The sequence below is a fragment of the Bubalus bubalis genome, chromosome 7, assembly GCF_019923935.1.
Source record: "Bubalus bubalis isolate 160015118507 breed Murrah chromosome 7, NDDB_SH_1, whole genome shotgun sequence".
Taxonomy (NCBI): Eukaryota; Metazoa; Chordata; class Mammalia; order Artiodactyla; family Bovidae; genus Bubalus; species Bubalus bubalis.
The window spans coordinates 39747598-39774668 of record NC_059163.1 but is presented as its reverse complement, the minus strand read 5'-3'; the positions used below and the strand labels follow the sequence as shown (position 1 = coordinate 39774668).

Sequence of the window (27071 nt, the reverse complement as noted above, 5' to 3'; positions counted from 1 at the left end):
TCTAGTTAATATATGAATTTCCCAAACACTTAAAAGAAAAACACTTTTTTCCCTGTAGCTCTTTTTTTGAGGTCAGAAGGTCAGTACACAACAGCAAATGTAATAACAAATATGTGTATGGTACTTTTGTATATTAAAATTATACGTTGTTGAGTAATTTTTTGCATTTTAAATAAAAGGAGCTTTTTGGAACTTTTATTTAATACACACAACAGCCCTATGAACAAAGATCTATATTTATACACATTTCAAAGATGAAGCTTGTGAGGGTCAGAGTAGATGAATAATGTGCCCAATGTTGTAAAATGCTCATGTAAGTGCAAGCAGGTTGATTCACAAATCAGTGCTTTCAGTTACTAAGATACACTCTCTTTCATGATTAATATTGATAATCATACAATGATCTTATTTGCTTCCAATGTGATTCCAAAATTTTATATTTTAATTGCATGTGTATGTTTGTGCTTAGTTGCTCAGTCATGTCCAACTCTTTACAATCCCATGAACTGTAGCCTGCCAGGCTGCTTTGTCCATGAGATTTCCCAGGCAAGAATACTGGAGTAGGTTGCCATTTCCTTCTCCAGGAAATCTTCCAGACCCAGGGATTGAACCCATGTCTCCTGCATTGCAGGAGGATTCTTTACTGTCTAAGCCACCAGGGGGGAAGCATCTTATTTTCATGGAAACTACCAATTCATTTTTATAAATTTTCATAAATTCATTTTTATAAACCTACTAATTCATTTTATAAATCTGATAGATGGAGATACTAAAGTGTGATAAATTTTTTGCTGTTTGTGTCTAATATACTAATTCATTTTTCATTCTCATAATTGATGCTCCTAATGTCTCTCATATATAAGTCAGCTCTTTGACCATATTGTACTGAGTTATAAGAATTTGTATAACATTGAGTTGGGGAGATAATATAATTAAAGTTTTATTAGTCATTTATTTAATATTTATTAATCCAGGCAAGAATACTGGAGTGGGTTGCCATGTCCTTATCCAGGGGATCTTCCCGACCCCAGGATTGAAACCATGTGTCTTATGTCTCCTACATTAGCAGGAGCGACTTCCCTGGTGGCTCAGACGGTAAAGAATCTGCCTACAATGCAGGAGACCCAGGTTCAGTCCCTGGGTTGAGAAGATCTCCTGGAGAAGGAAATGGCAACCCTCTTCAGCATTCTTGCCTGGAAAATCCTATGGATAGAGGAGCCTGGTAGGCTACAGTCCATGGGGCCGCAAAGAGTCAGACACGACTGAGCGACTTCACTTTTCACTTTTCTTTACCACTAGCACCCCTAAAAATTCTCTACCATAGAGGCCCCTAAAAATTCTGAACTTTATTCTAAGGATCACTCTTAAAGATAATATTATGACCTTAATATTTAAAATTTTGAATTTTAGATGTAAGGATAAAATGATAAATGTCTGATAAAAGGAAAATGTACTTACTAAGAAAAATGTATATCTTTTTCTTATTTGTACCTTGAAAACTACACAATATGTTTTATTTCATTTTCCATGTCACAACTTGTAAATTCTAAGATAACTTGTAAGTTCCTTTTAACATCACCAAGAACATCTTAAGCCCTTGTGTCCATATTTTCATAAAACCTTAAAATAATTACAGTAAAATTGTTTCAGTCTTACAACTTGGGATGAATTTTTCTATCAGTGGACTTTCATTGGTGAATCAGAATGAAAATTATTCAACTTTAGAAGCTAGCTATGTAGATTTTTTTAATAAAAAGTGAATCAATAGCATATATCTTTATCACCATAACATGTGGCAATATTATCATCAATTTAATTTAGATTTGATGGAAAGACATTCTGAAACTAGATTCTTTAAGCCAGTAGAATATCTGACAACATGATGGAAAATAACTGACATAGATAAAGTTTAGTGATATTTAGATTTTAAACTATTGTATATTATTCATGTCATTCTGGAGGTAAAATTAATGAATAGTTCTTTGTCATTAGCATGAATTTCTATATTGCATGTGAATTGCTGCTGCTGCTGCTAAGGTGCTTCAGTCGTGTCCGACTCTGTGCGACCCCATGGACTGCAGCCCACCAGGCTCCCCTGTCCCTGGGATTCTCCAGGCAAGAGTACTGGAGTGGGGTGCCGTTGCCTTCTCCGATATTGCATGTGAACTAGGGATTCTTATAGCTAAAACCTGCTTCAGTAATTATTGCACAGGCTAAGCCACAATAAAAATTACTCTAAATTACAGTAGCTTAAAGTTACATTAGAGTATAGAAATAGGTGATCTAAATCTAAAAGGTAGCTCCCCATCAATAAACAGCCTTCCTTTTAGATCTGAGGCTGTACTATCAATGTCTCCTAGGAAAAGAGAAGGATAAAAAGGTCCAGGGAAGCCCAGTTCCAATCTTTTAATTGCCAAGACCCAGAAATGTCACAGTTCACCTATGTTCATATTCCCATGAATTCAACCCATTGCCGTCAGTTCAGTTCAGTCACTCAGTCCTGTCCGACTCTGCAAAACCAAGGACTGGATCACTCCAGGCTTACCTGTCCATCACCAGCTCCTGGAGCTTGCTCAAACTCATGTCCATTGAGTCAGTGATGCCATCCAACCATCTCATCCTCTGTCATCCCCTTCTCCTGCCTTCAGTCTTTCCCAGCATCAAGGTCTTTTCCAAGGAGTCAGTTCTTCACATCAGGTGGCCAGAGTATTGGAGTTTCAGCTTTAGCATCAGTCCTTCCAATGAATATTCAGGACCGATTTCCCTTAGAATTCACTGGTTTGATTTCCTTGCTGTCCAAGAGACTCTCAAGCATCTTCTCCAACACCACAGTTCAAAAGCATAAATTATTTGGCACTCAGCTTTCTTTATAGTCCAACTCTCACATCCATACATGACTTCTGGAAAAACATAGTTTTAAATTGATGGGCCTTTCTTGGCAAAGTAATGTCTCTGCTTTTAATATGCTGTCTACAATTGTCATAACTTTTCTTCCAAGGAGCAAGCATCTTTTAATTTCATGGCTGCAGTCACCATCTGCAGTGACTTTGGAGCCCAAGAAAATAGTCTCTCACTGTTTCCCTACTTTCCCCGTCTATTTGCCATTAAGTTATGGGACCAATGCTATGATCCTCATTTTTTTGAATGTTGAATTTTAAGCCAGCTTTTTCACTCTCCTCTTTCACTTTCATCAAGAGGCTCTTAAGTTCATCTTCGGTTTCTGCCATAAGGGTGGTGTTATCGCCATATCTGAGGTTATTGATATTTCTCCCGGCAATCTTGATTCCAGCTTATGCTTCATCCAGCCCAGCATTTCTCATGATGTCCTCTACATATAAGTTAAATAAGCAGAGTGACAATATATAGCCTTGATGTACTCCTTTCCCAATTTGGAACTGTTCTGTTGTTCCACATCTGGGTTCTGTTGCTTCTTGACCTGCATACACATTTCTCAGAAGGCAGGTAAGGAGGTCTGGTATTCTAATCTCTTTAAGAATTTTCCAATATTTGTTGCAATCCATATAGTAAAAGACTTTGGCATAGTCAATAAAGCAGAAGTAAATCTTTCTGGAACTCTCTGGCTTTTTCTGTGATACAATGGATGTTGGCATTTTGATCTCTGGTTCTTCTGCCTTTTCTAAATCCAACTTGAACATCTGATAGTTCTCGGTTCATATACTGTTGAAGCCTCATTGAGAATTTTCAGCGTTACTTTGCTGTCGTGGGAGATGAGTGCAGTTGTGTGGTCATTTGAACATTCTTTTACCATTGCCTTTCTTTGGTATTGGAATGACACCTGACCTTTTCCAGTCCTGTGGCCACTGCTGAGTTTTCCAAATTTGCTGACATATTGAGTGCAGCACTTTAACAGCATCATCTTTTAAGACTTGAAATAGCTCAACTGGAATTCCATCACCTCCAGTAGCTTTTCTCGTAGTGATGCTTCCTAAGGCCCACTTGACTTCGGACTCTAGGGTGTCTGGCTGTAGGTGAGTGATAACACCATTGTGGTTATCTGGGTCAGGAAGATCTTTTTTTGTGCAGTTCTTCTGTGTATTCTTGCCACCGTTTCTTAATATCTTATGCTTCTGTTAGATCCATACCATTTTTGTCCTTTAGTGTGCCCATCTTTGCATGAAATGTTCATTTGGTATCTCTAATTTTCTTGAAGAGCTCTCTGCATTCAAATGGGTATATCTTTCCTTTCCTCCTTTGCTTTGGCTGTTCTTCTTTTCTCAGCTATTTGTTAGGTCTCCTCAGACAACCATTTTACCTTTTTGAATTTCTTTTTCTTGGGAATGGTCTTGATACCACCACCTGTACAGTGTCAGGAACCTCTTTCTGTAGTTCTTCAGGCCCTCTGTCTATCAGATCTAATCCCTTGAATCGATTTGTCACTTCCACTGTATAATCGTAAGGGATTTGATTTAGGTCATGCCTAAATGGTCTAGTGGTTTTCTCTACTTTCTTCAATTTAAGTCTGAATTAGGCAATAAGGAGTTCATGGTCTGAGCCACAGTCAGCTCCCAGTCTTGTTTTTACTGACTGTATAGAGCCTCTCTATCTTTGGCTGCAAAGGATATAATCAATCTGATTTCAGTATTGACCATCTCGTGATGTCCATGTGTGGAGTCATCTCTTGTGTTGTTGAAAGAGGGTGTTTGCTATGCTCAGTGCATTCTCTTAGTAAAATTCTGTTAGCCTTTGCCCTGCTTCATTTTGTACTCCAACTGCAAACTTGCCTGTTACTCCAGGTATCTCTTGTTTTCCTACTTTTGCATTCTAGTCCCCTATGATGAAAAGGATATCTTTTTTTTTGGTGTTAGTTCTAGAAGTTCTTTAGGAGTTCATAGAGCCATTCAACTTCAGCTTATTCTGCATTAGTTGTTGGGGCATCGTGGATTACTGTTATATTGACTGTTTTGCCTTGGAACGAACAGAGATCATTCTGTCATTTTTGAGATTGCACCCAACTGCTGAATTTCAGACTCTTTTATTGACTATGGGGGCTACTTCATTTCTTCTAAGGGATTCTTGCCCACAGTAGAAGATATAATGATCTGAATTAAATTTGCCCATTCCAGTCCATTTTAGTTCACTGATTCCTAAAATGTCAGTGTTCACTCTTGTCATCTCCTATTTGACCACTTCCAATTTATCTTGATTCATAGACCTAACAATCTGGGTTCCTATTTTGACCACTTCCAATTTATCTTGATTCATAGACCTAACAATCTGGGTTCCTATGTAATATTGTTCTTTACTGCATCGGACTTTTACTTCCATCACCAGTTCCATCCACAACTGGGCATTATTTCCACTTTGGCTCTGTTTCTTCCTTCTTTCTGGAGTTATTTCTCTGATCTCCAGTAACATATTGGGCACTTACTGACCTGGGGAGTTCATCTTTCAGTGCCCTATCTTTTTGCCTTTTGATACTGTTCATGGAGCTCTCAAGGCAAGAATACTGAAGTGGTTTGCCAATTCCCTTCTCCAGTGGACCACATTTTATCAGAACTCTCCACCATGACACATCCATCTTGGGTGGCCCTACATGGTGTGGCTCAAGTTTCATTGAATTAGGCAATGTGGTCCTTGTGATCAGTTTGGTTAGTTTTCTGTGACTGTTTTTCATTTTGTCTGCCCTCTGATGAATTTGCTCAGTAAATCATTAATCTAATTTTCTGTTAATGGGTAGGGCTGTGTTCCCTCCCTGTTGTTCGGCTTAATGCCAAACTGTTAACCCATGCCCCCACTGGAGACTCCTGGACACTCACAGGCAAGTCTGACTCAGTCTCTTGTGGGGACACTGCTCCTTTCTCCTGGCTCCTGTGTGTACAAGGTTTTGTTTGTGCCCTCCAAGAGTCTGTTTCTCTGATCCTGTGTAAGTTCTATAATCAAATCCCACTGGCCTCCATAGTCAAATTCCCTAGGGGTTCTCCGTCCCTTTGCCGGATCCCCAGTTTGGGAAGTCTGTTGTGGGTCCTAGAACTTTCTGAACAGTTCAAGAATTTCTGTGGTATAATTTTTCTGCATTTTGTGTGTAGAGAACTCTAAGTAAAATTGGAATTGGAATTGCAGTCTTTGCTACTGAGTATAGCAAGCAGCTGATCCCCAGAGTTGCCAACAAAAATCACAGAATAGCACCCTGATATCTCTCTCTTTTGGTATTTCTCATTAAGGCAGACGTCTCACTCTAGCAATTATAGTTCAAGTTCTATATATGTATATATATATATGTGTGTGTGTGTGTGTGTATAACATTTTTAGTGACCCATAGTTGCTTTACAATGTTGTGTTAGCATCTGCTGTACAGCAAAGAGAATCAACTGTATATTGTTTTTGAAACATTTAAGTAGCTTAATATAATTTTGTATAGCCCTTTTGTAGGTATCCCTACATGTTAACCTCTGTAACTTTCTTTACCTATATTGTACTTTATAAATTAAAATAGAGTCATTCTAATCACAAATTTAGCATCATAGATGGAAAATATTGATACCATGGGGATGCATATAGTAGAATAAATATCATGCTATTATCTTCTGTAAGTTTTCAATATTAATATAAGCACAGGATTTTCTTTTTAGGCACAATTTACAAGTGTTAAATATGATTGATTCTTAGAAATTCTTCTCTTTATCTTTTTACATATCCATGGCATTATTTAAATATTTTAGAATTTCATTTCCTTGCTAAAAACTCTCTTTGACTCTTCTAGTTCAGCACTGTCCAATAGAACTTTCTGTGATGACAGAAATGTTCTAGAACTGCCGTGTTCAATATGGTAGCTATTGAAGTTTCTAAGTATTTGTAATGTAACTATTGTGACCAAAGGAAATGAATGTTAAACTCCTTTTAATTAATTTAAATTTAAATATAAATAAACCCATGTGGCCAGTAACTCCATATTAGACATTATAGTTAGTCACTCCCTGCTCCATCTCCAAACTTATTTTCACCACATCTATTTTACAGCATAATATTTACTCCTGAAGCATCATCAAATGAATTTAACTGTTCAACATTTATTATTTTCTATTATATTCTTTGGGGTGGTAAGAAATTCTGTATTTTAAGAATGAAAATATTCTAATAGTAACTATGGGGAATTTATCAAACAATGTGTCAGGTACTATTCTGAGCACTTGATACATAATGTATCATTTCATTATCACAGGAAACTTACATTATAATTATCACCATTTTATAGATGTAAAAATTGACACAACCTCAGGTAATTTATTAATAATTTTTGCCTAATATCAAATAGCTAGTAAGTGACTAAATTAGGATGTAAACCTCAGGCAAACTGGCTTCAAATCCCAGGCTGTCACTCTGTTCTTTACTCTTATCACCCTGGAGAGTGAGATTTTTTTATCTGTGGTTCGCTTTGTTCAAAATGCATCACAGTTGGAGCCTTTCTAAGAGCTTTACTTTGTATGCATGATATCAGAAACCATTGCCTCTGGCAAGAGGTAAGAGAATAGAGGATCAAGCTTTCTGTTTCTTTTCAGTCCTGTCACAATTCACTGAGAAGCAACTATGTTAAAAAAAAAAAAAAAAATCCAAAATATCCCCTAACTAATCTCTACTAATTTGGTGCTTGGATGTCATTTTATGTGGATGATACTAAATAGTACATACAAGTGATGATGGACAGGTGCTATCTGTTTGCTCCTATTACTACAAAAGATTGTTCAAAAATTTTTCTCAGTGCACCATCAGAAATAATTTTAAAATAGTCTTGTTGATTATTTTCAATGGGCTATAATGTTCTGATTTAACTCAGGTCAATCATCTGCAAGTTAAAATTACTCAGAAGTGTACTGTCCATAATTAAGTAATCTCACCTAGTAATATTATAGAATAAGGAGACCTTTAGATGACATGAAATCTGTCATTTTAAGTATGCCCCCAAGCCTTTTCCAGGGTGCTCATAAGATTTCTCATTCTCTAGAGAAATGTGGTCTCTTAGAAATAAATGTCTCTGTCAAGTCACAAGTAATATGTGCACATGATGAAAAAAAAAATGGAATTTTTTAGTCTCATAAGGGATATTACAGTATTGTAAAATTGATTTTGTTCCTTGTTATTTAGGTTCTCATGGTCATTTTAGGATTTACCTTCTGGATATAAAGGGAAGATAATGATGCCTTCTAGGGAGGTGGGCGACAGAGGCCTTTGGGAACCAGGAGAATATTTTTCATATGAAATTCTTTGTCATAAAATGCTAATGTTGGTGTTCTTGTCTTTATGTCTATGCATTCTTTAGCTATGAGGATAACAGACCCTTCATCAAGTAAGAATGACCTGAATGGCTGATAAATTCCATTTATCAGTGTGGTCCCATGAACCAGCTGTCAGATCAGTACTGAAAAATCATTAGAACTTCTGTCATTCACATTGAGGCAGAAGAGCAAACTGTGCAGGAAAATAATCAGGCATACAACTTCTCTGCAGAATAAATATGCTGCAGGTGTATTGCCAGAAAAATTCTGCTTCACCTCCTTTAATTGGATGTCACCTGAACTTAGTGCCACAGTAATAGCAACTTCGTGTGGTACAGACTTGTTTTGCTTTTATTAGCTTTCTCCTTTCATTGTGATGTGCTCCTCTGTGCTGCATATGTCGTCATTTCTGTTGCTTGTTCGGACATCATTCATCTAAAACTATTTCATGATTTAGTGTTATTTCTTCAAATGATTTTCTGGACATGAAACTACCAAGTTACAAATGATACTAATGAAGTTCTTAGGCTAAATATCCAAAAGAAGGGGAAATACCTCCTTCAAAAATTAAATCTTGCATTGCAAAATAATCTCTTTCGAATTTGACACATATCTTGATTATTGATCATATCTTTTAAGCTTCTGAAACAAAGCTACAAGTCTGTACTAATCTAATAAAAATAAATGTAAATGTTAAGATTTGGGCTTTTTCTCCTTTGTACATATTAAAATTCTATGTCCTGCAGCAATAAACAAGATTGGCAACCTTTCGGTGATCTTGCTGTAGACTTTCAGTTTGTTCTTCTGGTGAAGAGTCCTTTGTTTTCATTTTCTCCAGTACCATTTCACTTACTTCTTCATGCTCTTACTTCTTTTTTCTTTAGAATTTGGGCTCATCACTGTTTTATATCATTAACACTTGAGCCCATTATGTGTTTTCTAGTGGATAGCTGACTTGAATATTTTATCCTATCATTTTATTTCTAAAGCTGAATAACAATTTTGTCTTGGTTTAATGGCAACTCTTCCCATTTTTCCTTTTTCCAATATCTGTAAAAAACTGAGAGCTTTATCTTGAAAGTTCTCATACTTCTGAATCTGCTTTTGAAACAAGATATTAACTTCTAAGATGTTTTCTAATTTGTATATACAAACATGTCACATACATGTTTGTGGCATGGCAAACTTCCTTTAGGGATTCTTTATTCAAGATTATTAATTTTTTAATTAAGCACATTAAATTTAGTGGATGTTTCCATCTGGAATATAGTGGCTGATGGTTATAGAAGGAAAATGGTAAATATTTGAGATTAACTTTAATAAGACTTTAATAATATTTAACTACTCGGGACATATCTTTCTTAAAATGTAGTTCTCTCTGAAAATTTATTAAACCCAGCTTCAGATTATAGTAAATATATGCAATTTTCCATCCTTTGTTTTGCAAAGTTTCAATCCCTGTAAATATTCATTTCTTAGACAATGTAAATAGAGGATAGTAGTCTGCTGAAAAGAAATATTAGTTTACCATGTTCAGGAAGGTATACTGGGAAAGGAAAGGATGGGCTAAGACTATAGAAATCTAGACTGTTTTGGTCCTATCATATGTACATAGAAGTTGAGAATATTACATTTTCAATTATTGGATTCCTATCTATTGGAAAGATTTATTTTATGTTGATAGTGAATACATAACCACAAATATATGAACTTTTGTCACCCATTTACTAGTATTGTGAATGGCAGCTTGGAGGAAACTAAGGGAATGGAGTGAGAGTGAGAATTTGTCTTCCGTTCTGGACTACTTTGTTCATACCTCTCCATCCCATTTTCAACTTCATTTTCTCCCATGAATTTACAGACACTTCAAAGACATGAAGGTGTCCTGAGCCTTTGGGCTTCTTTTCAACAAAGCTGCCAATTGCCTGATTTCCAAAGTCTAGTCCAACATAACCCAGAAGACAGCAATCCAAAGGCTGAAAGAGTAGATGGTGATCTAGAGGGAAACTATTTTTTTTTCCATCTACCTTATATCACATTTGTTCTACATAACTACAGAATCAGACAGAAATTTATATGTGTTCCATATATTGGTTCCTTCTGTTTTTATCAGTACACATTAAATTTTTTATGGAAAAAGAGGAAATTTGGAAAAATGGGGTAAAAGTGTATCAGGTGAAGCACTAATGGAAAGAGTCTAGTCAAATAAATGTTATCATACCAATGAGACCAGTGGAGACTAACATAACTTTACAGAAGTTCCCCCCTTGCCATTAACCATAACTACATCTCCATATCATTCACATATGTGCTGCAAATACGTGAATAGTTTAATAGTACAAATCTGCTTTGCTTAAATGAATTTCTGTGTTCATAACATTTTCATTCATGTATATCTCCTCAAGCTTGAAAACTTGTAAGTTCTCATTAAAATCTTGAAGTACTTATACCACCTGTCTTACATTTCCTGTCAATAAACTTACCGTAACATTTTTTTCAGTGTCAGTATTGTTGATACAATATGACTATGTTAACTAAAGACAAACTATTTGATAACTCTTAATTTTCTCTTCTCTTTGCAGGTCATGGGTTATAGGTGCAATAGCTCTTCTCTGCCTATTAGGATTGACCTGGGCCTTTGGACTCATGTATATTAATGAAAGCACAGTCATCATGGCGTATCTCTTCACCATTTTCAATTCTCTACAGGGAATGTTTATATTCATTTTCCATTGTGTCCTACAAAAGAAGGTAAGCTAGAATTCTCTGTTCAGGAACAAATGGCATACCAAAAAAAAGAATAAATGGCATATATTCTATGATAACAAAACACCGTAATATAAATCATTCTTGATCCTTTTGTCTCTAAAAAATAAATATATGATTTGGTTAATTTCATTTTTATAATAATTAGAAGAGAAAAACAGACATAAAATGCAATTGTAAAAGTTGATGAATGTGTTAACAAAAAGACAGAATCAAATTTTGATTTAGACAGTGCACAAAAATAATATTCTTACAGATTTGACCTTATTGTCTTTCATATTATTGGCAGACACATGGAATTATATATTAGGAAGTAGATGTTCTAAGATGTATGGAGGCAAAGAATATACATATGCATATATTATATAGCATGGCATAGGAAATATACATTTTTCTATTTTTAAAAAAACTAGTTGTATATTCTAAGAAATATAAATATTAAATAATTTATGATAGAAAGCATTTATTATTTTAGTGAATGGTAAAACACTTAGTAAATATCTCTATGTGTGTGTTAGTTGCTCAGTCATGTCTAACTCTTTGTGACCCTGTGGACTTTAGCCCACCATGCTCCTCTGTCCATGGGATTCTCCAAGCAAGAATACTGGAGTGACTTGCCATTCCCTTTTCAAGGGGATCTTCCTGACCCAGGAATTAAACCCAGGTCTCCTGCATTGCACACAGATTCTTTACTGTCTGAGACACCAGGGAAACCTGAAGATCTCTGAACTTCTTTAAAAGCATATTTTATTAAAATTTATGATTTTGATGATTAGAATGCAATATTTAATTTTTATAATGGTCTATTTTTTATTATTTTTCACATCTACCAGGACCTAAAGTGCTCATTTTAAAAGTTAATTTTAGCAACTAAACACTTACATTGCTTTTTTTTAATCTCAACATTGATTTTCTCATCTTATACTTTTTAACTCAATTAAAAATGTGGTCTTTATAGTTCTGATCACATAGACCCCTGAGCCAAGACTGTGTCCGAATCCTAGTTCCTCTACTTAATGGCTTATGTGACCTTGGGCCATTTATTTAGCATGCATGTGCTCCAGTTTCCTCATGTATAAAGTGGAGCTAATAAAATAATTATAATACATTGAGATGTGGCACTGAAGATGAAATTGGAAAATGTGATTTTTTTTCCCTAAGCAACAACAAGATCTACAGTTTTTCTTCAGAAAATGAAGAGTAAATATATCAGTCTGTATGATTTTGGGTTTGAAAGACTAAACAAATTTGAGAAATGTGTGTCCACTTATTGAGATGAGTTCAGTTTTATCCTGTTTTCAGCTTTATTCATGTTAGATATTAAAAATATGCTGGCATGATATTAAATGTAGGCTAGAATAACAATGTTGACTTAGGCCAGTTAATGTAGGTTACATAAAACAGGTTATGATGTTAGAATGGATGAATCTTCCTAAATACTTAATGTGCATACACCCCAAATTGCAATCATTTAACCTAATAAATGTTTATTCTTTTTAATCATGGCCCAATTGATGCAGGTGCCTAATGGAGGGACACAGCCAGTGACAGCTCAACTAACCTCACTATTTTATTTCCATAGTGATACCAACACCTTTACCAACACTTTGGGTGTTGGTATCCAGCAGATAATCTGAGAAAAAGAGAGGGGACCTTGTATAAAAAGTCTGGAAATGGTTCATATCATTTCCACTCACATTCCATCAGATAGGACACCGTCAGTAGTACCACTCAAACTGCAAGCAAGGCTGGGAAACATAGTCTACCTCTTATACCCCAGGAAGATGAAGAATTGGGTATTATAATACAAACAGCTAGCAGTTGATGACACTTGGGCAGTGTGATGACTTGGAGACATGAGCGATGAGTAAGAATAGAAATGGAAGAAAGTGTCTGAGGAGAAGAATGAAAAGATAGTATCTGAATTAAAGATGGGGGGAAGTGTCCAGAAGTAAACAGTGGTCAGTATTATAAAACACTGCAGAGAAGTCAGAAAGACTTGAAAAGATTTCTAGATTTTGTTAGAAAGGAGCCATAACTGATTGTCAAGAGAAATATGTAAAAAGGTGGAAGCAAAATCAGGAAAAGGTAGCATTTGTTCATGTAAATAAGGGAATATTGGGCCATCATAGGTAGTTATACTAACATTTTCAAATAAAGTAAACTGGATTTGCCGATTCTTTTCTATATTAGCTAGAAATTTTGTTTTAATGTGCGTATTGAAATTTTCTATAGAACAGAAAAGATTTTTGTGCTTTATGCATGAATTATTCTGATTGGGATTATTTTCATTAGCTAGTACCTATTAGAGTTTTCCCTTATTATTTTATTATGTCCAAAATACACATCACTGTTTTGATATCCAGGTAGAGATACCAAACCTCAGAATCCAAAAACAAATTATGGGTTTTAGTATATGGGACATATTTAACAGAGGTGAATTTTTAAAAACTACATGTGATCAAGTTCAATTTTGTGATTCATTACAACAGAGTACAGCAAACTACAGTTTTCTTCTTGATTCATTCATTCACTGATGGACAGTTTGGTTACTTCTATATCTTGGCTGTTGTGAATAGTGCTTCAGTGAATATGGGTGTGCAGATATCTCTTTAAGATCCTGATTTTTGTTTTCTTGGGATATAAGCCCAGAAGTGGGATTGCTGAATCATATGGTAGTTCTATTTTCAATTTTGTAAGGCACTTTCATATTGCTTTCCATAACAGTTGTATTTATTTATATTCCCACCAACAGGGCACAATAGCTCTCTTTCCTCCATATTCTCACCAATTATTATTGTGGTTTAGTCTCTAAGTCATGTCCAACTGTTTGCAACCCTATGGGCTATAGCCCACCAAGCTCCTCTATCCATGAAATTTCCCAAGCAAAAATACTGGAGTGGATTGCCATTTCCTTCTCCAGAGGATCTTCCTGACCCAGGGATGGAACATATGTCTCCTGTGTCTCCTGCATTGCGGCAGATTATTTACCCCTGAGATACCAGAGAAGCACCAATTCTTATCTCTTGTTTTCTTCATGATAGCCATTCTAACATATGTGAAGTGATATCTAATTGTGATTTTGATTTTCATTTTTTTAATTAGTTATGTTGAGCATCTTTTCAAGCTAGCCATTTGCATGTCTTCTTAGAAAAAATGTCTATTCACTTCTTTAGTCCATTTTTAGTTGGACTGGGGGGGGCTACTTTTGAGTAGGGGGGGCTACTTTTGAGTTGTATGAGTGCTTTGTATATTATTGGTGTTAACTACTTATCAGATGTATGATTGGCAAATATTTTCTTCCATTCTGTAGATAGCCATTCAACTCTGTTGTTTCCTTTGCTGTGCAGCAGCTTTTTAGTTTGATATAGTACAACTTACTACTTTTTCTTTTGTTGTTTGTTCTTTCTATATGTGTGTGTTAGTCGCAGAGTCGTGTCCAAGTCTTTGCGATCCCTGTTCATGGAATTCCTCCAGGCAAGAATACTAAAGAGTAGGTTGCCATTTCTTCTTCCAGAGGATCTTCCCAACCCAGGGATTGAACCTGGGTCTCCCATATTTGGTGAGGTGTAGTCCTCTCCACTAGTCCACAGATAGCTTCTTTTATATTGGAACCCACCTCATGTCCAGCACAGTTGCAGCTGCTCATGCGACCAGACTTCAGGAGAAAAGAGGCTGATTTACTTATGTATAAGCAGAAGCAGCCTAAGGGGCAGGTGTCTAACTTAACATGTACTTCCAAGAGCTTTTGGATGCCCCCCAGTGAGGGCACCAGGGGTGCCATCTTTGGCATATCCCTCTACCTGCTCTAGCTCTGGGGTGCCATCTTTTTTTCCTCTCCACAGGTGTCTTAAATTTGTAAAAAAATTGATTGACTGATTTAATGAAGCAATGGCACCCCACTCTAGTACTCTTGCCTGGAAAATCCCATGGATGGAGGAACCTGGTAGGCTGCCGTCCATGGGGTCACGAAGAGTCGGACACGAGTGAGCGACTTCCCTTTCACTTTTCACTTTCATGCATTGGAGAAGGAAATGGCAACCCACTCCAGTGTTCTTGCCTGGAGAATCCCAGGGATGGGGGAGCCTGGTGGGCTGCCGTCTATGGGGTCACACAGAGTCGGACACGACTGAAGTGACTTAGTAGTAGTAGTAGGCCTTGGAATTCCCTGGTGGTCCAGTGGCCAAGACTCAGCACTCCCAATGCAGGGGGCCCTGTTTGATCCCGAGTCAGGAAACTAGGTCTCACACACGGCAACTAAGAGTTCGCAAATTAGATGTTGTGTATCGTATAAGATAGTGAGGTTCAGTTTCCTTCATTTACATGTGGTTATCCAGTTTTCCTAATGCCATTTATTAAGAGACTGTATTTTCCCCATTATTTATTCATAGCTTTCTTATCGATATTAGTTAACCATATCAGTCCAGTTCAGTTGCTTAGTTCTGTCCGATCTTTGCAACCCATGGACTGTAGCACCTCAGGCTTCCCTGTCCATCACCAGCTCTCAAGCTTGCTCAAACTCATGTCCATCTTGTCGATGATGCCATCCAACCATCTCATCCTCTGTTGCCCAGTTCTCCCCTGACCTTAAATCTTTCCCAGAATCAGGGTCTTTTCCAAGGAATCAATTCTTCGCATCAGGTGGCCAAACTATTTGGTGGCCAAAGAGTTTCAGCTTCAGCATCAGTCCTTCCAATGAATATTCAGGACTGATTTCCCTTAGGATTCACTGGTTGGATCTCCTGGCAGTCCAATGGACTCTCGAGAGTCTTCTCCAACATCACAGCTCAAAAGCATTAATTCTTTGGCACTCAGCTTTATTTATAGTCCAACTCTCACATCCATACATGACTACTGGAAAATCATAGCTTTGACTAGATGGACCTTTGTCGGCAAAGTAATGTCTCTGCTTTTTAATGCTAGGTTTGTCATAGCTTTTCTTCCAAGGAGCAAGCATCTTTTAATTCCATGGCTGCAGTCACCATCTGCAGTGATTTTGGAGTCCTCCAAAAAATAAAGTCTCTCACTGTTTTCCATAGTTTCCCCAACTATTTGTCATGAAGTAATGGGACTGGATGCCATGATCTTTGTTTTTGAATGTTGAGTTTTAAGCCAGCTTTTTCACTCTTCTTTTTCACTTTCATCAAGAGGTTCTTTAGTTCCTCTTCACTTTCTGCCATAAGGGTAGTGTCATCTGCATATATGAGGTTATTGATATTTCTCCCAGCAATCTTAATTCCAGCTTGTGCCTCATCCAGCCTGGCATTTCTCATGATGTCTGTATATAAGTTAAATAAGCAGGGTGACAATATACAGCCTTGACATACTCCTTTCATGATTTGGAACCAGTCTGTTGTTCCACATCTGGTTCTAACTGATGCTTCTTGACCTGCATACAGATTTCTCAGGAGGCAGGTCAGGTGGTTTGGTATTCCATCTCTTTAAGAATTTTCCACAGTTTGTTGTGATCTACACAGTCAAAGGCTTTGCCATAATCAGTAAAGCAGAACTAGATGTTTTTCTGATATTCTCTTGCTTTTTCTATGATGCAGTGTTGGCAATATGATCTCTGGTTCCTCTGCCTTTTCTAAATCTAGCTTGAACATCTGAAAGTTCATAGTTTACATACTGTTGAAGCCTCACTGGGAGAATTTTGAGCATTACTTTGCTAGTGTGTGAGATGAGTGCAATTGTGCCATAGTTTGAACATTCTTTACCATTACCTTTCTGTGAGATTGGAATGAAAAGTGACCTTTTCCAGTCCTGTGGCCACTGCTGAGTTTTCCAAATGTGCTGGCATATTGAATGCAACACTTTCACAGCATCATCTTTTAGGATTTGAAATAGGTCAACTGTAATTCCATCACCTCCACTAGCTTTGTTCATAGTGATGCTTCCTAAGGTCCACTTGACTTCACATTCCAGGATGTCTGGCTCTAGGTGAGTGATCACAACATTGTGGTTACCTGGGTTATGAAGATCTTTTTTGTGTAGTTCTGTGTATTCTTGCCAACTCTTCTTAATATCTTCTACATCTGTTAGGTGCATACCATTTCTGTCTTTTATTGTGGCCATCTTCGCATGGAATGTTTCCTTGGCATCTCTGACTTTCTTGAAGAGATCTCTAGTCTTTCCCATTCTATTGTTTTCCTCTATTTCTTTGCATTGATCACTGAAGAAGCCTTTCTTATCTCTCCTTGCTATTCATTGGAACTCTGGATTCAAATGGGTATGTGTTTCCTTTTCTCCTTTGCCTTTCATCTCTTTTTTTCAGCTATTTGTAAAGCCACCTCAGACAACAGTTTTACCTTTTTGCATTTCTTTTTCTTGGGGATGGTCTTGATAACTGCCTCCTATTCAATGTCATGAACCACCATCCATAGTTCTTCAGGCTCTCTGTCTGTCAGATCTAATCCCTGGAATCTATTTGTCACTTCCACTGTATAATTATAAGGGATTCAATTTAAGTCAAGCCTGAATGGTCTGGTTTCCCTACTTTCTTCAATATAAGTCTGAATTTGGCAATAAGCAGTTCATGATCTGAGCCACAGTCAGCTCCTGGTCTTGTGTTTGCTGACTGTATAGAGCCTCTCTAACTTTAGCTGCAAATAATATAATCAATTTGATTTTGGTATTGACTATCTGGTGATGTCCATGTGTAGAGTCATCTCTTGTGTGTTGCAAGAGGATGTTTTTACTATGACCAGGTATAGACAAGGGTTTATTTATGGGCTCACAATCTGTTTCATTGGGCTTGCATTGTAGCTCAGCTGGTAAAGAATTTGGCTGCAATGCGGGAGACCTGGGCTTGATCCCTGTGTTGCGAAGATCCCCTGGAAAAGGGAAAGGCTGCCCACTCCAGTATTCTGGCCTGCAGAATGTATGAACTGTATAGTCCATGGGGTCACATAGAGTCAGAAACAACTGAGTGACTTTCACTTCAGAATTTGATCCTTGTCTATTGATCTATTTTTCCGATACCGTACTGTTGTGATTACTATAGTTTTGTGCTGTGGTGTGCAGTCTGCAATGTGATGCCTCCATCTTTGTTCTTTCTTCTCAGGATTGCTTTGGCTGTTTGGAGTCTTTAGTGGTTCTGTATACATTTAAGGATATCTTTTTCTGTATCTGTGAAAAATACTGGAACTTTTATAGAAACTGCATTGAACCTATGGATAGCCTTGGTTCTTATGGACATTTTAACAGTCTTATTTCTTGTAGGAGGTTTTTCTTAAGCCATCTGACTGATTTCAATAATATGCTCATCTTATGTAGTTACTCATATTTGAGTAGAGAAATGTAAAATATTCCATTTTTGAGATCATTTGTTTTATAGGATTATTTGTTGATTGATTCAACTCATTAACAACAAAAAAAAATCAAACTTTGACTTCTCAGTCATTTTCTAGAGTGTAGGTTGTATGATTGTGTCACCAGAATCTCTACTTTATCATTAAGGTTGTCACGTTTTCTTTGTTGTTAATTATGTGAAACATCTCAGAAAGTTTCATAATTATTTTATTTCTGATCAGAGAGTATAAAAGAAATATTCTTTGGGCAGGTATATTTTCTTTTCCATCTTTATTTTAGAACAACCTCATGTTGAATAATCACATGCCATATCTGATTGGGATAAGATGTTGTATTATGTGAAATAGTGGATTAGAATATGCAAATGACTAAATTGTCAAATAAATTATATTATAATATGAAGAGATACCTCTCATGGAGATGGTGCATGTTATTTTTGCTTTTTTCTTTTTAACATACATGCTCACCACTTCGGATCTAATCATAGAAAAATAAAGTCTGTAATGATTCAGTAAGTAATATAGCTAAATGTGGGACTAGGTATCACAAGATATCTTTATTTACTGGTTATTTATATAATCAGTTCAGAATATTTAACATTTTTTGGTATATTTTCATGGTGAATTCCTGCTTATACAATATTGCTCCCTTTGAAAGTAACAGAAATGGAAGTGGTTCCCTTTCTTCTTCTTTCTCTTAATAGCCCCTCTCTCCCCAAAATATCTGTTTAGGTTTAAATCACTCCACTAAAAAACACATCCTCTTCTAAGGAGAAAAGCATCACCTGTTGAGTTCATGAATAAAAACAAAATAGGATATAGGTTATGGTGAAAATTTAGGTTCTAGGAGATATTTCATAAATTGAATACAAATTACTAAACTGTAATTGATAATGCCTCCCTATGAGTGGGGATTTTTAAGTTTCCTGAAATTCTAATTAAATATTTGTCCTCATTTTCTCCAGAGACAAAGAATGAGATAATCTAATAGATTAATAATATATAATACCTTATGTTGGTTATATCAATATTAGAAATGTGGCATCTTAGTGAGCACTTTCTGATCATAGAGCACCTATGAGATTTGGATATTTTCACATAATGCATATCACTTAACCTTTTCAGTCTTTCAGTTTACTTTCATTGCTTAATCTTTTTAGTGTTCTTATTTGTAAAATGTCAGTAATAATTATTTCCTAGATTCATTTTGAGGGAGGAGCCTAGCATAGTTCCTAGCAAAGAATGTTTAAGATGGAGAAGCTTCTTCATCTCTCCCTCCTATCTCACCCTCACACATGTCTTCAACAAACACACACACAGAAGTGGTCACAGACTTATTTTAAAAAACAAAATATGAATTGGCTTGTAAATAGTGAATATAAATGATGATTTCTAATTAATGATAAATGGCATAAAAACTTGGTTGGAAACAATATAATTTAAATATATTAAAATATGTAATTTTGGCATAACCAATGAAAGGCTTTAAAGATTAGCACATCATGCCTCTTTGTTCTGCTCACACTGAGCACCTTTTTTCTCTTATCTATCCTGTCTTTCAACTTAATTCACTAAACCAACAAATTCCAACATATATATTTATTAATTAATTAATTTTTTAATTGAAGGATAATTGCTTAACAGAATTTTTTTGATTTCTTTCAAACCTCAACATGCATCAGCCATTGGTATACATATGAAGATTATTTCAGAAGTCTTCTTCTCTGGAAAGCCTTTCTTGGTCCCTCTCTACTTCTATCAGGCACTCCTTCTCCATGCTTTGATTGACATGACTTTGTATCATTGTTCCTATCACATAATTTAGTGAATGTGAGTTCTTCAAACAAATCTGAATCTAGTCAGTCTCTGATTTTGCCATATTATAGATGGAATGAACTGTAATATATTGAGATAATGTTTAATTTCAAATACTAACTTTAATATATCATACATACTCCTTATTTTTCTCTTGATTCTAAGTAAAATTTCTCAGGAAAGCATGTTTTTATAAGTTTGTTTTAAGTAATATTACATTGTCACAAATTCTGGAAACTATGAACTCATGTGAAATCAATGAAATGCTAAAGATAATATATATACAATATTATTTCATAATGAATGTAAACTTTGTGAATATAAAACCAGTAAGTTATCCTATAATGTGTTTTAATTGATGAACAAGTAATTGGCATTTATTTTTCTTTTTTTTAATTTTATTTTATTTTTAAACTTGACAAAATTGTATTAGTTTTGCCAAATATCAAAATGAATCCGCCACAGGTATACATGTGTTCCCCATCCTGAACCCTCCTCCCTCCTCCCTCCCCATACCATCCCTCTGGGTCATCCCAGTGCACTAGCCCCAAGCATCCAGTATCGTGCATCGAACCTAGACTGGCAACTTGTTTCATACATGATATTTTACATGTTTCAATGCCATTCTCCCAAATCTTCCCACCCTCTCCCTCTCCCACAGAGTCCATAAGACTGTTCTATACATCAGTGTTTCTTTTGCTGTCTCGTACACAGGGTTATTGTTACCATGTTTCTAAATTCCATATATATGTTAGTATGCTGTATTGGTGTTTTTCTTTCTGGCTTACTTCACTCTGTATAATAGGCTCCAGTTTCATCCACCTCATTAGAACTGATTCAAATGTATTCTTTTTAATGGCTGAGTAATACTCCATTGTGTATATGTACCACTGCTTTCTTATCCATTCATCTGCTGATGGACATCTAGGTTGCTTCCATGTCCTGGCTATTATAAACACTGCTGTGATGAACATTGGGGTACATGTGTCTCTTTCCCTTCTGGTTTCCTCAGTGTGTATGCCCAGCGGTGGGATTGCTAGATCATAAGGCAGTTCTATTTCCAGTTTTTTAAGGAATCTCCACACTGTTCTCCATAGTGGCTGTACTAGTTTGCATTCCCACCAACAGTCTAAGAGGGTTCCCTTTTCTCCACAACCTCTCCAGCATTTATTGCTTGTAGATTTTTGGATCGCAGCCATTCTGACTGGCGTGAAATGGTACCTCATAGTGGTTTTGATTTGCATTTCTCTGATAATGAGTGATGTTGAGCATCTTTTCATGTGTTTGTTAGCCATCTGTATGTCTTCTTTGGAGAAATGTCTATTTAGTTCTTTGGCCCATTTTTTGATTGGGTCATTTATTTTTCTGGAGTTGAGCTGTAGGAGTTGCTTGTATATTTTTGAGATTAGTTGTTAGTCAGTTGCTTCATTTGCTATTATTTTCTCCCATTCTGAAGGCTGTCTTTTCACCTTGCTAATAGTATCCTTTGATGTGCATAAGCTTTTAAGCTTAATTAGGTCCCATTTGTTTATTTTTGCTTTTATTTCCAATATTCTGGGAGGTGGGTCATAGAGGATCCTGCTGAGATGTATGTCAGAGAGTGTTTTGCCTATGACAAGCAAAAGCTGAGAGAATTCTGCACCACCAAACCAGCTCTCTAACAAATACTAAAGGATATTCTCTAGACAGGAAACACAAAAATGGTGTATAAATTCAAACCCAAAACAATAAAGTACATGGCAACGGGATCATACTTATCAGTAATTACCTTAAACGTAAATGGGTTGAATGCCCCAACAAAAAGACAAAGACTGGCTGAATGAATACAAAAACCAGACCCCTACATATGTTGTCTACAAGAGACCCATCTCAAAACAGGGGACACATACAGACTGAAAGTGAAGGGCTGGAAAAAGATCTTCCATGCAAATAGGGACCAAAGGAAAGCAGGAGTAGCAATACTCATATCAGATAAAATAGACTTTAAAACAAAGGCTGTGAAAAGAGAAAAAGATGGTCACTACATAATGATCAAAGAATCAATCCAAGAAGAAGATATAACAATTATAAATATATATGCACCCAACACGGGAGCACCGCAGTATGTAAGACAAATGCTAACAAGTATGAAAGGAGAAATTAACAATAACACAATAATAGTGGGAGACTTTAATACCCCACTCACACCTATGGATAGATCAACTAAACAGAAAATTAACAAGGAAACACAAACTTTAAATGATACAATAGACCAGTTAGACCTAATTGATATCTATAGGACATTTTATCCCAAAACAATGAATTTCACCTTTTTCTCAAGCTCACATGGAACCTTCTCTAGGATAGATCACATCCTGGGCCATAAAGCTAGCCTTGGTAAATTCAAAAAAATAGAAATCATTCAAAGCATCTTTTCTGACCACAATGCAGTAAGTTTAGATCTCAATTACAGGAGAAAAACTATTAAAAATTCCAACATATGGAGGCTGAACAACACGCTGCTGAATAACCAACAAATCACAGAAGAAATCAAAAAGAAATCAAAATTTGCATAGAAACGAATGAAAATGAAAACACAACAACCCCAAACCTGTGGGACACTGTAAAAGCAGTGCTAAGGGGAAAGTTCATAGCAATACAGGCATACCTCAAGAAACAAGAAAAAAGTCAAATAAATAACCTAACTCTAGACCTAAAGCAACTAGAAAAGGAAGAAATGAAGAACCCCAGGGTTAGTAGAAGGAAAGAAATCTTAAAAATTAGAGCAGAAATAAATGCAGAAGAAACAAAAGAGACCATAGCAAAAATCAACAAAGCCAAAAGCTGGTTCTTTGAAAGGATAAATAAAATTGACAAACCATTAGCCAGACTCATCAAGAAACAAAGGGAGAAAAATCAAATCAATAAAATTAGAAATGAAAATGGAGAGATCACAACAGACAACACAGAAATACAAAAGATCATAAGAGACTACTATAAACAATTATATGCCAATAAAATGGACAACATGGAAGAAATGGACACATTCTTAGAAATGTCCAACTTTCCAAAACTCGATCAGGAAGAAATAGTAAATCTTAACAGACCCATCACAAACACGGAAATTGAAACTGTAATCAAAAATCTTCCAGCAAACAAAAACCCAGGTCCAAATGGCTTCACAGCTGAATTCTACCAAAAATTTAGAGAAGAGCTAACACCTATCCTGCTCAAACTCTTCCAGAAAATTACAGAGGAAGGTAAACTTCCAAACTCATTCTATGAGGCCACCATCACCCTAATACCAAAACCTGACAAAGATCCCACAAAAAAAGAAAACTACAGGCCAATATCACTGATGAACATAGATACAAAAATCCTTAACAAAATTCTAGCAATCAGAATCCAACAACACATTCAAAAGATCATACACCATGACCAAGTGGGCTTTATCCCAGGGATGCAAGGATTCTTCAATATCTGCAAATCAATCAATGTAATACACCACATTAACAAATTGAAAAATAAAAACCATATGAATATCTCAATAGATGCAGAGAAAGCCTTTGACAAAATTCAACATCCATTTATGATAAAAACTCTCCAGAAAGCAGGAATAGAAGGAACATACCTCAACATAATAAAAGCTATATATGACAAACCCACAGCAAACATTATCCTCAATGGTGAAAAATTGAAAGCATTTCCTCTAAAGTCAGGAACAAGACAAGGGTGACCACTTTCACCATTACTATTCAACATAGTTTTGGAAGTTTTGGCCACAGCAATCAGAGCAGAAAAAGAAATAAAAGGAATCCAAATTGGAAAAGAAGAAGTAAAACTCTCACTATTTGCAGATGACATGATCCTCTACATAGAAAACCCTAAAGACTCCACCAGAAAACTACTAGAACTAATCAATGACTATAGTAAAGTGGCAGGATATAAAATCAACACACAGAAATCCCTTGCATTCCTATACACTAATAATGAGAAAACAGAAAGTGAAATTAAGGAAACAATTCCATTCACCATTGCAACGGAAAGAATAAAATACTTAGGGATATATCTACCTAAAGAAACTAAAGACCTATATATAGAAAACTATAAAACACTGGTGAAAGAAATCAAAGAGGACACTAATAGATGGAGAAATATACCATGTTCATGGATTGGAAGAATCAATATAGTGAAAATGAGTATACTACCCAAAGCAATTTATAGATTCAATGCAATCCCTATCAAGCTACCAACAGTATTCTTCACAGAGCTAGAACAAATAATTTCACAATTTGTATGGAAATACAAAAAAACCTTGAATAGCCAAAACGATCTTGGGAAAGAAGAATGGAACTGCAGGAATCAACCCACCAGACTTCAGGCTCTACTACAAAGCCAGTTATCAAGAGAGTATGGTACTGGCACAAAGACAGAAATATAGATCAATGGAACAAAATAAAAAGCCCAGAGATAAATCCATGCACATATGGACACCTTATCTTTGACAAAGGAGGCAAGAATATACAATGGATTAAAGACAATCTCTTTAACAAGTGGTGCTGGGAAATCTGGTCAACCACTTGTAAAAGAATGACACTAGAACACTTTCTAACACCATACACAAAAATAAACTCAAAATGGATTAAAGATCTCAACGTAAGGCATTTATTTTTCTTGATGTCACTAGTGGAGATATGATTTAGAACAATTTCTGTTTATTTTTGTAAGTCTTGTTTGATTAAATTGATTTCCCCCAGAATTGTTGATATATTTTCTTGTTTGAAAGTATCAGCTAAAAAATGTGTATCTCCTTTTATATTGTGGTTTTTATACTACAACAAGGATTAATTAGTTAAGTGCAGTCCTATATAGGAAAGCAATCATATTTCTCTGTAATTATTTATTAGAACTATTTTGATGAAGGTCTTCCCTCATAGTTCAGTTGGTAAAGACTCTGTCTGCAATGCAGGAGACCCAGGTTCAATTCCTGGGTTGGGAAGATTCCCTGGAGAAGGAAATGGCAACCCATTCCAATATTCTTGCCTGAAAAATACCATTGACAGAAGAGACTGGCAGGCTATAGTCCATGGGGTTGTAAGAGTTGGAGATGACTTAGTGACTAAACCACCACCGTTTTGAGGGAATAAATTTTAAATATTTTGAATTTTATATTCTCAAATTGACAATTTACCTCTTTTAAGAGAAATACATTTCAAAGAAATATAAATTATTTTAAAATGCTTAGCCCAACACATTCTTTTTTTCTGCTCTGTCTTTAAATATTTTGTCTCTTCTTTCTCTCTCACCCTTTTCCATTTCCTCTTCTCTCTAACTTCCTGGCTAGACCTCTGCCTAAATGATAGTTGCACCAATAGGGATACTTTGTATCAGATCTATGAAGCTAAAAATAGTGTAGAAAAGTCTTAAGTTTTTGTTTTTTCAACTAAGAGATATCATTATGGTGTGATTAGGCATATGTGTGTTTATGTGTTTTAAAAAGTCCAGTTATACAAATTTCAATCTTCACAGTATGGATATTATTTTATATTGTAAAAAACATATAAAATATATTCTGAACAGACTTTCTTATTCATATCTGTAGGGCAAAATGTTTTAATTATCTGAAAATAAAACTCACACACATTTTATATTTCTAGCCGAAATGAAGTCTTTGCTAATAGAAGTTAATGTTTTTGACTAGGTACGAAAAGAGTATGGGAAATGCCTGCGAACACATTGCTGTAGTGGCAAAAGTACAGAGAGCTCCATCGGCTCAGGGAAAACATCTGGTTCCCGAACTCCTGGGCGCTACTCCACAGGCTCACAGGTAAACAATATTTGTTAATTAAAATGAAATAGCTCTTTTCTGTATTCTATTATAAATTGCTGTCCTTTCTTGATGAGATTTATTTTCTATCCCAAGCATTTAACACAACACAATTTTGTTGTTTTGTTCTAGTGTATCTCAAGTGAAAATGGTTATGACAGAAATTTAAGAAACCAAACTGCAAAACAATTTGAAGTTTAGAGTCTAAGTTTGAATAGTAATTCATGATTTCAGATTGTCCCTAGTTGAATGAAAAATGAAGGTGAGGAAAGGAATTTGACATTTCACCTAAAATTCTAAGAAAGTAATACTTTACATAAATGTTCTTGAGTTAATTACTTCTTTTAACTAGTCTAATAATTCTTTATTGTATACTGAAAATATTTACTTATTAAATAGTTTTAATAGAAAGTTATAACTCATTTCATGTTGTATGCTAGTAGGTCAAAGGGCAATTCAGAATACCAAAATAGCATCATTGATTTAACTGGTCAAAGTGCTTGCTCCCATGAGTCCAGCACTTCAGTTCAGTTCAGTTCAGTCTCTCAGTCTTGTCCGATTCTTTGCGACCCCATGAACTGCAGCATGTCAGTCCTCCCTGCCCATCACCAGCTCTTGGAGTTTACCCAAACTCATGTCCATCCAGTCAGTGATGCCATCCAACCATCTCATCCTCTGCCGTCCCCTTCTCCTCCTGCCTCAATCTTTCCCAGCATCAGGGTCTTTTCAAATGAGTCAGCTCTTTGCATCTGGTGGCCAAAGTATTGGAGTTTCAGCTTCAACATCAGCACTAGATATATTAATAATGACTGCATCACCCCTCTCAAAGGAAATTCTGAACTTTTAAGTAACTTGTCTTCTATTTTCCACACAATGTCAGTCCAAAGATTACTATGTAAAAATTTCAGCAACTCGAGGATATGTGGGTCATGCATAAGTGAGTTTGAGTTCCAATTACCAAACTAATATTTCTAAGAATATATGATTCATTGGAAAAAACAATCATTTTTATAGTGTTGTTAATTGAAATTTTCTGAAGAAGACTTGAATTGAAATTCCAAAATAAATTTATAAATCAAGAGCATATTTTCACTATATTAATGCAACCTTCTAACTTAATTTATTTTAATTTGGTAATTATAT

The 27071-nt window shown here is 35.8% G+C and overlaps 1 protein-coding gene across 10 annotated transcripts in view; it reads left to right on the top strand.

Moving 5' to 3' along the window:
• ADGRL3 (adhesion G protein-coupled receptor L3) overlaps window positions 1-27071 on the top strand; it is a 955586-nt gene that overhangs the window by 883554 nt on the left and 44961 nt on the right. For all 10 annotated transcript variants that reach the window (XM_044945849.2, XM_044945847.2, XM_044945844.2 and 7 more), the window contains 2 exons: window positions 10814-10982; window positions 25803-25928. In XM_044945849.2, the coding sequence (XP_044801784.1) occupies window positions 10814-10982; window positions 25803-25928 (295 nt within the window). The remainder of the gene's footprint in view (window positions 1-10813; window positions 10983-25802; window positions 25929-27071) is intronic.